This window comes from Nomascus leucogenys, chromosome 22a, assembly GCF_006542625.1.
Source record: "Nomascus leucogenys isolate Asia chromosome 22a, Asia_NLE_v1, whole genome shotgun sequence".
NCBI lineage: Eukaryota > Metazoa > Chordata > Mammalia > Primates > Hylobatidae > Nomascus > Nomascus leucogenys.
In genome coordinates this window covers 15,142,391-15,157,116 of record NC_044402.1, presented here as the reverse complement: position 1 = coordinate 15,157,116, position 14,726 = coordinate 15,142,391, and the positions used below count along the sequence as shown (strand labels likewise).

The 14,726-nt window shown below is 45.5% G+C and overlaps 1 protein-coding gene across 3 annotated transcripts in view; it reads right to left on the bottom strand.

The window, feature by feature from the left end:
* TTC7B (tetratricopeptide repeat domain 7B) overlaps nt 1-14,726 on the bottom strand; it is a 276,135-nt gene that overhangs the window by 110,945 nt on the left and 150,464 nt on the right. For all 3 annotated transcript variants that reach the window (XM_030802487.1, XM_030802485.1, XM_030802486.1), the window contains exons 10-13: nt 7,714-7,797; nt 6,596-6,700; nt 4,400-4,517; nt 2,255-2,312 (exon numbers count right to left, since the gene is read on the bottom strand). In XM_030802487.1, the coding sequence (XP_030658347.1) occupies nt 2,255-2,312; nt 4,400-4,517; nt 6,596-6,700; nt 7,714-7,797 (365 nt within the window). The remainder of the gene's footprint in view (nt 1-2,254; nt 2,313-4,399; nt 4,518-6,595; nt 6,701-7,713; nt 7,798-14,726) is intronic.

Genomic DNA, 14,726 nt, shown 5'->3' with positions numbered 1-14,726 from the left:
TGACAAACACAAACACCACCATGCCACCCCTGCCTCCTGGAGCACCAGGCTTTATGCATACTGTGGGCCATGCAATGAAAGGTGCTCTCAACTGTTTTCAGGATGGCTTTTCTCAGTAGGATGTGAGAGCCTGCAGAAGCAGCAGCTCAGATCAATTCAGCATCTTCAGAAGCTTTGCAAACAATATTATGTTCTTCTTCACTATACTTTTGTACAGGGCAAATGAATTGGTTCAGCTGCTTGGGTTGAGCTTATGAGTGTAGGAACAGCTGAGGGTCTCACATTCAGATGCAGCCACCCAACCTGGATGTCTTCAAAAATCACCTCTTTGGATCCACTATAGAACAAATATTTCTGAATTCTGGTTCCAGTCATAATTAAGAGTTAACTTTCTTGTGCTATATCTGCAACCCCATCCCTTCTTGAACTGTGTTTTCTTTTTAAACAAAAAATGTAAAACATTAGTACAAACAGAATTGTGGGGAGAATATTTAAAATACACAGTAGAGAAAGTAATTCTCATCAAAGTAGTTTTAAATTATCCATTTACATTTAAGAAGTAATACAAATCATTTTCATTTACTTAAAATCTTTCCCTTAAAGATTTTTGTTAGGATTGCAATTCACTAGAATAGTCCTAGTTAATGTGTACTTGAAATAAAATGAAAAACATTCCTTTGAAAAACATTCTATATTTCACACAAATTCTAATTTAGGTTAGCCTTCTGCAATATCATCAGTTAGGTTAGTGGGATTTTATTACTCTTTATTCCCATATGAACTAATATTTTAAAAATCTCTTTGAATTTAAACTTAAGCAAAAGATGAACAAAAAAGAATTCAGGCCAATGGAGCAGCTGTTATATAACATGAAGTTATACTGGCAGCTCAAGGCAGACCACCACTGTGGCTGTTTTTAGAGAGCCAGTAAGATGTGCTGATTTAAGAAAAGTGAAACAGATGTAATGACCACTTTCTTAAGCATCCATGTGTGGGTTTTACAAACTAGGACTGGAAAATTTAAAACTCCAAATAATTTGAAATGGAAATGCTTTCCACACTCCGTGCTGAAGAACATCAACAAAAGCTTAGCACAGAGACAGGAGATCTGTTTGCAGATGTCAGTTGGTACTTTTTGTCAATACCCAGACTGGGGCTGGCAACCTGAAGTAGCTACCGGCAAGCCTGCTAGGAAACAGAAATGAGACGGCACAGTTTCAGACTCACTGAAACCAGTGATCATGATTTCATGGAAAAAGGCACATGGACATCATGATAAATCGGTAGGCAGCCCCAGTTCTAAGGAAAGAGTCTAACAAAGCTTGTCAGGTATTGGGAAGGCCTCATGAAATATTCGCAACTAAGTTTCTAATACAATTCCAAGAAATCAGTGTAACTCAGATACATTTAAAGTGACAGGATCAATACCAATGCTAGATTTCACATCATGGGGTTATACTTCCAGACGACTTCATTTTTGTGATTATAGCTGTAATAAGAATAAAATGAGGGTGGTGTAGTATGGTGGGGCAGGAGAAACTGGGTTAGAGTCAGGAGACACTGACTTCAACAGCTGCAGGACCAGCAGCTTCTGTAACTCCTGCGCCTCAGTCCCTGACCTGCAAGGGACATACTGCCTGTCCGTCTTCCTCACTTGTGTGTGGTGAGCAACAAATTAAATAAGGGATGTGAAGGCATGCTGTGATGCTCGAGCATTTTATAATTGCAAGGCCTTCTCCTAATTTCCTGAGAGGCACAATGACAGAGAGAAGCACAAGGTGTTACGGAACAAGGTGGGGGTGGGGAGTTTGGGACTGACTGTCTTCACTCAGTATTTCAGAGACTTCCTGAAATCGGCCTTCTCATTCCTTAATACAAAAACCTGCAGCTTGACATGTTTAAAAAAGAAAAAAAAAGCTAGAAAAGAATAATCTCTTCTCTAGATGATGACAAATGTCTTTAATAAAGGACTCATCTCCCTTGGCATACAAAGTATCTATCTTTTTCGAGCTGAAATCACTTTATTAGGAATGAATAAAATGTGCCCAAATGGATAAACAGATTAAGAGTGCAGATTGACACAGCAACAACTGATGTAGCAGGGTTTGCATGCTGTGTGTTCGGTGCTCAGGACGAAAGACTCTCAGGGGTAAAACACTGTTTACATAATCTTTATAAATATCTCTTCTTTTTATACTCATCATACTTTGGTGTCATTATGTACAGCCTAGTGAAAAGATGAACTCCCACTCACCTCTGAAATGCAAGAAGCGCCTTTCTCTGTAGGACCTCCTGCATCCCTCGCAAAGAAGCTAAGAAAAGGGTTCAATTAGTCAGTGGCATGGGAGATCAGGGAGTTTTTGACAAATACAAAACCCATCACAAAACCTGTACATTCAACTGGATTAAAAGCAACAATGTCTGAGTGCCTGTGTGCCCAGTCCTGCACCAGGCCCTGGAGAAGACAGGAAACAGAGCCGAGCCCTACCCCCAAGGTGCCTGCACTCATTGGGTATGACTGTGGAACAATGCCAAGGGGACAGTGTGAGTTGGGTGGTCACTGTTGGTACTCCCAGACATATGGGGGCCATTTGCAAAAGACCAGTTGGGAACTCCAGAAGGAGCATGACTGCCCTCTCAAGGCATGTAGGCATGTAACTCAGGGGAATGACAAACTCTATGAGGATGGGGTGGGAGGGATGCAAGTGCCGGCAGTGTTGATTTTGACAGCCTTGCCTTCAGAGTTCCTTCTGCCACTGAGAAGCTGCAGTCCTGGGTCACCGACAGTAGCTTGCTGCCTTGAAAGGCCAGCTTGGTTCACACTGGGTAATGGCCAGGACCTTTAACACCTTCATGTGAACACAAAGGATGGAGTAGGCAAACCCAATACTGATCATGGAAAATTAGCTCAAAAGCGTGAGGCCACCTGGCTGTGAGTCAACACTTCCCCTGTGCAAAGCACGTGAGAAATGGCCCCTTAAACCTGGCTAGGAATGAAAAAGGTACTTTTTACTAGGGCAAGAGAAAAAGTTCTGGAGGAAACTGTTTATGGCTGGAACTGCAAGAGGCCGTTACCTAACGTCTCCAACATGGCACCTCCCAGCCTGGCATGAGACTGAGAGCAGTGAAAGGCTGCCAGGGGGTCAATGTGGCTGGAGACCATGGCTAACTTAGAACAGCAGTGACACAGCTAGAGAGAACCTCAGAAAGGACCCAACTGAGCCAAGAATGGAAGAGGAAGCTCCACAGGGTCAAGCGACTCTCCCAAAGTTGCAGGAATAATGAGGGGTAGAGTCTGCAGAATTTACTTGGGTTAATATGTGGCATTAAATTTGCCCCTCACTCAAAGTCTACTATATCAAAAGCTATTGCCAATGTATCATGTGTATATGGAAAATTAGCAAGTAATCCATATTGAAAAGTAATTAATATGCACAACTTCCCTAGGACCTTTGATATTTTAGGGCAGAGAAAAGAATTTGAAGTAATTTGTAAAATAAATTACAACAAAACCATAAAGAAAAAAAAGAAGTATTATAAAAGCCAGGATAGTGTTTCCTCATAAGGGAGAGAAGGGAGTTTGTGATTGGGAGGGGCACACAGAGGGCTCCCCAGGGGGCTGGCAAGGTTCTAGCTCCTCAGCAGGGTAATGGCTACAGGATATTTTGCCTTATACTAATTCAAATTCATTAAAGTATCCATTTGTTTCTGGGATTTTTGTTTTGCATTTGTGTCATATTTAACAACAACATGATAAAAGAATAGTAACAGTTCAGGAAAAGTTTGTTAAACGTTCTGCAAATATCACTGAAAACTTAAGTATACAAGACTTTTTCTTAGCTAGAATCCCATCCATCAGAACTGTAAGCACGTCCAAAATCACTGCGCCCAAGACCCCTAGGTGTCTTGTGAGCTGCTGCACTGCACATGTACGTATCTACAAATTCAAATGTGCAAATGGAGAAGGGGCATTTCCTGACCAGTCAAGGGAAGCTTACTGGAAGTGTCTGGCCCTGACTCTTCCACATTCCTGTACTTAAGACCCAGCATCCCTTCACACAGGACAGCCCAGACCAAGTGGTGGGACAGGGGCAGGTGCAAGGCTGGTGGGTGAATCATCCCTCAAAGCCCAGCGAGATGCCCAGTGCACCACCAGCATAATGTACCTGATAATGGGGCCTGGGAGCCCTGGCACAGGGCCTTCCTCCCTGCCCTCCCATTCTCCCATCAGACCAAGCAAAGAGGACAGCAGCACCAGGGGCCCAATCGGACGGCACACCAGAATGCCCCAGCTTCTGCACCCTCCTGAGACAGAAGGGGACTGTGGGAATCCTGCAGTGTAGACTTAGGCAGTCCAGCCCTGCAGCTCAGCAGCTCTGGGGGGTGGGACGTCTCTCACCGTCAGTGGCCTGCAGACTGTACGTGAGCCCCAGAGCTAAGTAGCCTTTGGCCTTGAACTCTGACGTTTTCTCTCCCACATCAACGACAGTTTTGGCAAACTTTTCAGCCTCTTCCAACTGAAAAATGAGACAAGTTTAAAACAACAACAACCTGCAGAATTTCTAACATGAGTTCCCATAAGCATCTGCTGCCAAAATTGGATTTCTGATGAGTCACTTTGAAAATGACTCTCAAATCTCCCAGTCCCACTCTGGTGATTCTGTTTTCTTTCTTGAGCCTCTCTAACAGTTCGCAGGATTCCTACCTTGCTTTTTCTCCATGAAGTTTTCCTTACTGCTTATTTGCCTTCTTTTCCAAAGTTGCTTTCATATTTGGTGGGGGACTATCTTTTTCATCTTTATTTTTTACTGACTGGTTCTATAATGAAGTTGTGCTAGGTATTCAGAAGTAGAACTGAATATATTTGTAAAGAATAAAGTTCTTGAAATATTTTATGTTTGAGCCTTTCTTCCCCCCCCTCCCCCGCCCCAGTATATAAAGAATCCATTTAGGCTTGGATTCTCTTTGCCATGAGCTGTTACAAATTTCAAAACTTCATCCACTTATTTTACAAACCACAACACATGTACCTCGTGCCAACAGATTCCAATGAGAAAATGTGCACCTGTAAACTACACCCACAATAAGACCTGGTGCACAATTCATTAGAGGCAAAAATAGTAAGATTTGTTCCTTCGGAGTATGGCAAATGTTGATGATATTGAAGCTGGGTGATAAGACACTGGAGTTCATATACTCTTGAGTTTTATGGTGTTTGGAAATTTTAATAATAAAAATGCAAGAAAAAAATATACAGAAAAGATTTGTTACTCCTATATATATATATATATTTTTAAAAGAGGTTTATTTAAGGCATTTCAAGATGTATATGTTACGGTAAGAAATAAAGCCAGAGCTGGGAGGAGGGCGGTAGTCACTGCTGGGAACTGGCATGCTCCAAATGCAAAGGTTGTGTCCACTCCTCCGCCTGCCCACTCCTGGAGCCGCCTGCGCCATCCCCTTGCCTGCTCACAGCCCCAAACTGTCAAAACCCACATGACCACACTACGCCTTCACAACTGTGCGTTTCAGGTGAGAGCCTGTGCTTTCAAAACATCTTTTCTACATTTTCCCAAGCAAAATGGAACTAAAGTGGAACACTCTTCACTAGGCTTACTTTTCTCCTGCTGGGTGAGAATATGTGGAAAAAACCAAAAAGCAAGGATATAAGGGTGAACAACCTGAGTCTGTAAGACGCTTCGGTCTTTTTTGAGCAAATCCTTTTTATTGCTAATGTTGACATGAAGTTAAAAAAAGAAATTAGAACTCCATCGTATGTGGCAATTATCTATACCACCATCTCGGCAATTAGACTGAGTTTTCTATTTTCTACTCAAATGATGGAATTTTTGAGGTACTAGAATTGTTACAAATCAGGCTATTGCCAAATTCAAATTTGAACAACAATATTTGAAGAAAAACACGTATGTGAAGGAAGAGAAATGAAGACAGTTGAATTTAACATATGAGCTGAAATATAGGGTGACTCCTTGCTCTACAGAAGGTGCCAGGCTCCCAGCCTAGGCAACAGAGTGAGACCCTGTCTCTACAAAAAAATTAAAAAATTAGCCGGGTGCAGTGGAGCACACCTGTAGTCCCAGCTACTCAGAAGGCTGAGGTGAAAGGATGACTCAAGTCCAAAAGGTTGAGGCTGCAGTGAGCTATGATCATGCACTCCAGCCTGGGTGACAGAGCACGACCCTGTCTCAAAAACAAAAACAAAAGCAAAAACAAACCAGGCTCAGCCAGGGATGCTAATTCAGTGATGTGTCTCTTCTCAGTCTCACATTGCTTGAATAAAGCAAGATGTATGGGAGTATGAATTATAACTCTATCTTATTATCATTATTCCTGAAGAACAATCCCATAGGAAAAAACCCCTGGAGTACCCCAGAGTACTCCTCAGTCCTTGGGGGAGTGGATGAGGCCTGAGGAGGCCAGGGGCCCAGGCCCATGGTCCGTGGCTCTACACAGTCTTGTCTTTGTACCGCTGATGAACCACCCTCGCTTTCTCTCTGTGCCTCGACATGAAAAAAATGGGCAGTCCTGGCCTGGAGTCCTCTGCAGGAGCGGGGAGGGGGGCGCCCCTACTCACCCAGTGCAGGGAGCCCATGCAGAGCTTGGCAGCGAGGAGAGGGATGGTGGCGTCGTCTGGCTTCAGGCGGATACACTCTTTCAGCACCTTCACGGCACGGGCAGACTTGGCAAGAGAAGATTATTTCCGTGAAACTCAAAGTGTTTGACAGAACCGAATACTACAGCCTTCTCAGAGAGGTTTTTGGTCAGGGCGGCCTCCTCGTGGGCTTGTCCAACTTTAAGCCCAAGCAAGCGGGGGCCTGGAGTGCATGAAAACCAGAGCCTGTGGCTTCTGAGTGACTGGGGAGTACACTGGGTTAAAAGCCAGCAGGACTGCTTCCCTGGCGCCACCTGAATTTCATTCCATACTTGTGTAGCTATTGGAAAATTAAGAAAAACGTAAAGATGGTGGAAGTTTGTTCTTATAAAAGGTAAATATCCAATTTAAGGCACAGAATACTAAATTTCTGAATTCACTTAGCTCAAATAATCTTCTATCTCAGGCTTCATTCGCTAAATGGCCCAAATTAGCAAGGAAAACAATAGCTACGACCTCTGTTGAGTGTATACACAGCAAGGAGCGCGCCTCTAGACACCTCTGGCATAGCATCTCATTCCCCTGATAACACATCTATGGAGCGGGTGTTGTTCTTACTCCATTTCACTGAGGAAACTGAGCTACTCAGTAACTTGCCTGGGTCACTCAGCACCAAGCTTCCCTCCTGCCATTGGACTCCCTCAGTCCACATTTTCACCCAGTATCATGCACTGCCTAATATAACACATTGCTCAAGATAACCAACAGGTTTCCCCTCCAGGAATTGGCTTAACTCTCAGATGAGTGGAGGTGTCTGTGTAAAACATTAGCTCTAGTTTAAGCCGTGTCCATGACACCTGATGAAGTCACAATGACTAGAAAAAGACAAATATTTCAGAATTTTTCTTCTCAGTGATAAGGCCATCTTGGCTCCCCAAACAATTAAATCTGATTGTTCACTGAGAACGGACCACGATAGTTTCCCAGAGTGGCTCGAAACACTTCCACAAAGTCTATCGTTCTGTGCAATTCCATGACATTCATCTCTTTGGCCTTAATAGGATAGGCATAAAAAACGGCCCATCACAAAGAGGACTCACTTTTCCAGCAGCCATCAGGGACAGAGCAAACTGGTACCACAGGTGGAACTCCTCAAAGGCAAACTTCATGGCTCTTTCTAGGCACTGGTTGGGAAAGAAAAACAAATGCAGACATCTGAGAATCACGGGTGCCACAACTGCACAAGTGTGAGCTTGTGTCTATGCACACTAAGGTAAGTCCCATAAAATCTGCTTCCCTTGAATGCTTAAAACATAATCCACCACGAAACGGCTCCTACGGAGTCCCCACACAGGACGATGCACCACGCTGGTGGCCAGGACAACCCACAATTGACCAAAGCTGTGACAATCCCTGCCTCAAGTAGCTTTGTATCTGGCACAGGAAAAGAGGCAAACACACCAACAACACAAAGACAAAGCCAAACTCAGGAGTGCCCCCAGGGTGAGAAACAGGACTGTGGTGAAGTGATCCCAGGAATCAGGAATGGCATCAGGGAGAACGGAAACTGAGCTGGGCCTTCCCCAGCCCAGCCCAGCCCCACTATGAGACACCATCAAAGGCAGAAACCACAGCTTCTTTATCTTCTCAGTACTGGTGCACTGCCTGCCATGGTGAGTAATCTACAAACAGACTTCCCTCTCAGTCAGCAAGGAGCCTCTGGTCCCTGCACAGAGTGACATGATGATGTTAGAACTTTAGGAAGATCGTAGGGGACTGGGGTGAGTGGGGTGAGGTGGAAGACCTTAACGGAGGCAGGCCAGGAACAAAGTGGATAGAATGGTCCAGGGGTTTCAGAATCAAGAAATGTATCCGAGGTCAAATCAGCAAGGTTGGGTCACCTGTGGAAACATGCGGGGACTGGGGAGGCACAGGAGGTGCCCGAAGTTTCTGGCTTGCATACCTGGAGGAAAATCCATACCACAGAGGGCCCTTGTGTATCCACGAGTGTGAGAGAGAGAGAGAGAGAGAGAGAGAGGTGTGTGTGTGTGTGTGAGAGAGAGAGAGAGTGTGTGTGTGTGTTTGAGAGACAGGGAGAGAAGGGGAGTTTTTTTTTTTTTTAGGAGAAAGGAAGAATGGGGAAGGAAGCTGTCATGAACGAGTTTGACATGGGAAATACTGAGTTCGAGGCATCATGAGGTAATTTACCAGAGACATTCTGGGACCTCAAGAAAGAGAGCTAACAGAAGACAAACATTTGAGAAAAGAGCTGAAGTTACTGGAAGAGATCAGATCAGTCCAGAAGAGTATTCAGAGAGAAAGCAGAGGGGCAAGACCGTGGAAAGGGAGAGAAAAGGGATCTGGAAAGGAGGGGGAAGAAGGGAACTGGGTGGGAGGGCATGCAGCAGTGCCACAACACAGAGAGGGACCTGGGAAGGGGCCAATGGAGCCAGCGGCAACGGAGGCCAAGAAGCCATGGCAATCGATTGGGTGACGAGCTCTGCAAGTGTGGCTTTAGGGGACATGGGAGGAGAACACAGGCCATGGGGACCGATAAGCAAAGAAAAGATGGAGATGAGGCATGAAGGAAGGATGTGTGGGGTGAAGAAAGGCTTTTTATCTATGTGCTTAATTTTTCATAGAGGCAACTCAAGCCTCTCGCTAACATGAGCAGAATGAGCATACAGAGTGAAGAGTCTGGGGAGATAAATTAGGTCCCAGAAGACTAGAGAGAGCCAGGTCCCCGGAACAAATGTATCCCTGCTGAGAGGCCTTCTCTTAGAGAGGCAAGATCCTCCAGATAAGGAGGACAGAATGGCAGGTGTTGTCGGGCCCAGCCAGTTTTCTCTGTAAAGATGGAATGAGGTGGGTGCTGGGAGGAAAAGAAAAGAATAATGGCAGGAGGTTTTAAAAAGAACAGAGGCGGCTGGGCGCAGTGGCTCACACCTGTAATCCCAGCACTAGGGAGGCTGAGGCAGGAGGATCACTTGAGGCCAGGAATTCGAGATCATCTAAGGCAACATAGCGAGACCTCCGTCTCTACAAAAAAATTAGTAAAAATTAGCTGGGTGTGGTAGTGCACACCTGTAGTCCCAGTTACTCAGGAGGCTGAGGAGGGAGAATAGCTTGAGCCCAGGAGGCCAAGGCTGCAGCGAGCTGTGATCATACCACTACATTCCAGCCTGGGCAACAGAGCAAGACCACCCTGTCTCAGAAAAAAAAAAAAAAAAAAAAAAGGAAAGAAAAAGGAAAACAATGCAAAAAAATAGAAAAGGCTTAAACAACAACAAAAGCCCCCTCCACCAAAGAGGACAGAAAGCTCACAGCAGGGTCAGCTCAGAGACTGGTGCGACCACGCAGTGGAGCCTGCACCACGGTGTTGCCACCTTCTCTCGTGCTGCTAGGTGGCCAGTGCAGGAGCAGAGGAAAATGATGGGATGCTCAGGATTCATGGACAGTCAAGGGAGGAGGGCAAGGAGCTGGGGACCTGGAGACAAGGAGCCGCAGCAAAGGTGATAAATGAGTAAAGGTAAAGTGAGGTGGTGGGAGAGGAGAGAAAAGAATTCTAGAATTTTAAATGGCATATACAGAGGTCACACAGTAAATATCATGCTAGTTGGTTTACTGTGAAAAGCTGTTCCGACAAAAACATATTCTATTTAAAAGCAAAGTACTGAGCGTTAATAAGCACCTAGTGCTTGGTGATGACACAGGGTGGGCATCCGAAGACCTTGAGCAAGGTGAACATGGGCAATGTGTTCAGCTCAGGGCTGGCTGCGGGCCTCATCCTACGCCATGGGACATTGGCAGGCGTGGCTGGGCGAGGCCTCCAGGAGAGTCCTTTAAAGCAGGGCATTCTCTGCCAGCACACACTTTGCCCTCAGCCCTGCCCCTTCAAAGCCGGAAGTAGGGTGGCCAGGCACACTGAGCAGAAAGAGAAAGCGCGTGGCCCTGATGCCATGAGGTACTGCAGCTGTTGCTCCAGCCTCTCACAGGCTTCTTGTAGGGGGAACCAAATAAATTCCTCTTTGGCTAAGCCACTGCATGCTGGTTTTGTTAATTACATCTGAATATACTCCTCACTAGTGCGGACACCAAGCAGCAGACCTGGAATCTGAACCTGAACCCAGGGCCCTCTTAGCTGCTTTGCTGTACTGAGGAAGGCGTCACTGTGCCTTTAAGGAGCACAGCGGGGAGGGAGAAATGAAAGCAGCGTGCTGAGATCAAGTAGGCAAGACAGGGTGGCGGGAGAGACCTAACCCAGCATGGGCTGGGACTAAGTGGGGGAGGACAAGTGTGATGGAGGATGCTAAGCAGTGAAAAGCCAGCAGTGCCTAGAAACTGACTTGGGGATGGGGATGAGGGACGATGGAGGAGGAGGAGATGAGAATGATCACTGTGGCTGAAATGAGACATGGGAGCCAGTATGTGGAGAGATGGTAGATAATCAAAAATGAGGATTGTTCTAACAGCCCTACTCAACCAATACGTTGCAATAACACCACTAAGTACTTAAATATACTTAGTAAGTACTTAAACACTAAGTACTTAAACATTTATATGTTTAAATGGTTTTTAACCTCCTTTTGCTAAGAGGAATGATAAATATCAACTGTTTTCCTGATCAACAAAAGGAGCTCGGCAGCTGAAACAGTCTGTTCTGAATCAAAAAGCTAGATGCTATAAATAAGTGTGCACCCTTCTTTTCTTGCATGCCAAAGGCTAACAGCCTCATTAAACTCTGTGAAGCACATTCACCGGAGGCCTAATTGGTACAGAGCTGCGTTCCAGGTGCTACAGGAAAGAAAAACAGCCCCAGTCCTCATGAGGAGTAGAATCACGCGATCCTGTGGCTGGCAGATCACTTGGGAAGCATCTAGTTGAAGCCCTCAAAGGAGAGGGCCCTTGTCATTCTGGCTGCCTGTTACTTCAAAACTCTTCTGATTTTGGCAGGGGGGAAGAGCTGGCACTCCCAAGAAGAGAAGCGATAGGAATGTGGCACACGCGTGGCACACAGACAGCCAATCACAGGCTCCTGCCAGCCTCCGAATCTGCAGGTAGGGAGACAGGGAAGGGGCCTCTGGACCTCGTTCCAAGCAACCTAAGTGAGCTGGGGCCTCCCAAATTGGGGCAGGGCCCTTGTCTCCCTGAATCTGTTCCAGTCTCTTCTTCAGCCTCTGGTGGAACTGGTGAGCTTAGCAGTGCAGAGGGATAAGTTCCTTTTCTGCTTAACAAGTCCGGTTAGTCACCTACAGCCAAGGCCCTAAAGGTACGCCCAATCAAACGCTTCAGATTCCTCCTGTAACAACCCCTACCTTCCAGCCCCCAACAAGTTGTAGAGCTTCTGCCTGAGAACCCTTCAGAATAGGGAATACACAACCTGAATGGCAGCTAGAAATACAGTATCAAGGTGCACAACAGATTGGGTGTGTGAATTCAGGCAAGCAATTAACCACTGTGTGCCTAGATTCCTCACTGTAAAATGGGAACTATGACAGTAATTAATGCAGAGTTACTAAGATTAAATTAGTTACTACATACAATGCCACAGGAAATAGCTCCTCAGAAACAGGCTAGTGAGTACTAAACAAACGTTAGCTATTATTCCTTTTTAAAAATTTTAACATTCTTACATTAGGAATGGAAACACAACAAATTGTATCATACCTATCACTTTACCCAGATTCAATGTATGAAAACTCAAATTTACAATGCATTATATCAGAAATAAATATCTTTACAAAATATTTACAAAACTTTATGAAATGTTTCCTCATTTCAGAAAAGGATTCAATCTGAGACCCTTGAGAATAGGGCACAACTTTACAGAACTGGACCAGAATGTATGCCTATTCTTTATTTAACAAGTGTGGTAACACTCTGTAGCCAGGCACTATTTTAATTACTTTACAAGCATTGCCTCATTGGGTGACTCTAAGGGCCCTGCAAAGTACAAGGCAGGTAGGTCCCTTTATCATCGTCCATTTGCAGGTGAGGAAACTGAGGTGCAGAGTTGTTAAGGGGGTACACGGGCCTCAGAGTTGGTAGTGGGGCCAGATGGGAGTGAAGCGGTCTGGTTCCAGAGACTGAGTTCTTCACCACAACACTACTGCCTCTGAAACTTTAATTATATCATGCCACTCACACTTCACTTATCAGGCCCACTCATGCTGCAGAAAACAAAGGACAACTAAATAAAAGGCCCCCAAAAAGGCCACATGCTTCTTGAACTGTTTCAGAGACTCAGCAATATTTTTTTTTTGCTGCTAATGGGGACGCTTGCTTGAGGCTACTAAGGACTGAGACCTTTCCAGCTAGTAGAAGTGTCAATCAACTTTACTGATCCCACGATATACACCAGCACCACGGCAGCCAGTGGTGCCATGTCTCCAGCCCATCGCAAAGTTCTCAATCGACAAAGATTACATGAGTCCTGTGTTTCCTCTACAGGCAGCATCTCTCCCAGTTCCCTCCTAGTTTGGACCTCTTTCTCATAATGATAACAACCCACCTCCCATAACAATCCATGAGGGTGTCCTAAAGAGAGTTAGGAAATCTGGGTCAATTACAAATTAGCCCTCCACCCCAATTCAGAGGTGTGTGAGCTCTGGCATCACAGCCGATGGCGCTGCCTGCCAGTGGGCTCTTGGCATCTTATGAGATACAGTGACGGCACGCCGGCTTTGGAAAAGCGCCCAGACAGCTTCAGATGCTCCTGAAATGCTGATGCCAGGCATGCTGCCTGGATATATAACATGTCCTCCCCTATGTTTCCGTAAACATGAAGATTACATAAACCCCTAAGCAGCTCAGGTCAACCATACCTCAACTACAAAAGGAGACTCCCTGCCAGAAAAATGCACCCACGGTAAAAAGGAACGTGGGTTGTCACTGGGGGCATTTGCTATCTACAACCCTTGCCACTTAGGCTGTTTTCTCATCCCAGTTCTGTTTGCCTATCCCTTTTTAAGAATCCTATCATATGTGTATGTGACCGAGTAAAAAACTGCAGTTTTAATGTTGTGGGGAGATGGAGAACATAAAATAAAAGCATTCACATTTTTAATTTTTTTAATATTTATTTATTTTGAGACAGGGTCTTGCTCTGTCACCCAGGCTGGAGTGTAGTAGCACAATCTCAGCTCAGTGCAACCTCCGCCTCCTGGGTTCAAGCGATTCTCCTGCCTCAGCCTCCCGAGTAGCTGGGATTACAGGCGCCCTCCACCAGGCCCGGCTAATTTTTTGTATTTTTAGTAGAGACGGGATTTCACCATGTTGGTCAGGCTGGTCTTGAACTCCTGGCCTCAGGCAATCCACCCACCTCGGCCTCCCAAAGTGCTGGGATTACAAGCCTGAGCCACCGTACCTAGCTGCATTCACATTTTAATAATGGTTCCAGTGAAAAAGATGCATTGATGAAAATGGACTTTTCAGAAGATGGCAGGTGTTCTGTGCATGGGGGACATATAAGAGAGTGCTTTAATCACTCAAGTCCAGCTCTCAGGGCGTGAGGACAAAAAGAGCAGTCACATGGTAAAGGCACTGGTTCTGGGGCCAGGCTGCCTAGGCTTAATCCAAGCTCCTCACTCCCAGCCATGGGGTTGTAATGGGGGTTAAATGCAGAAATACACGTGAAATGCTCAAAAGAGTGGCCCACAATGAAGGCTATCGATGGGTTGGCTTTTATGAAACAAAGCAAGAGTAGATCTGCAGGGTTCTGAAGGGCAGATGAAGGGGAGAATGAGAACCCCTGGGAATGAGGGTGGGCACGCCAGTGGATGGCAAAGGCAGTGTGAATAGGAGTCTTTGAGTGGCATGAGCTAGATTCTGGCCCCTCCAGTGGAGGGATGGCAATGTGGGCCTAGGAAGCAAAGTGGGGCCAGTCCAGAGCTGCAGATCCCTGAGTCACCCACACAAAACAGCAGGTGACATCTCCAAATCACCTCCCTCACAAGAAAAGAAGATGGATTTGGCAGTGGTATTATTTCTACCAGGAAAGATAGGTCCATTCGCTGTAATCACATGACCGCCACCTCTCTAATCCCAGATAACATTCATTTAATACCATGAATATTTGGTAGAACAATAATTAGACTCTAAATGGCATCCTAAT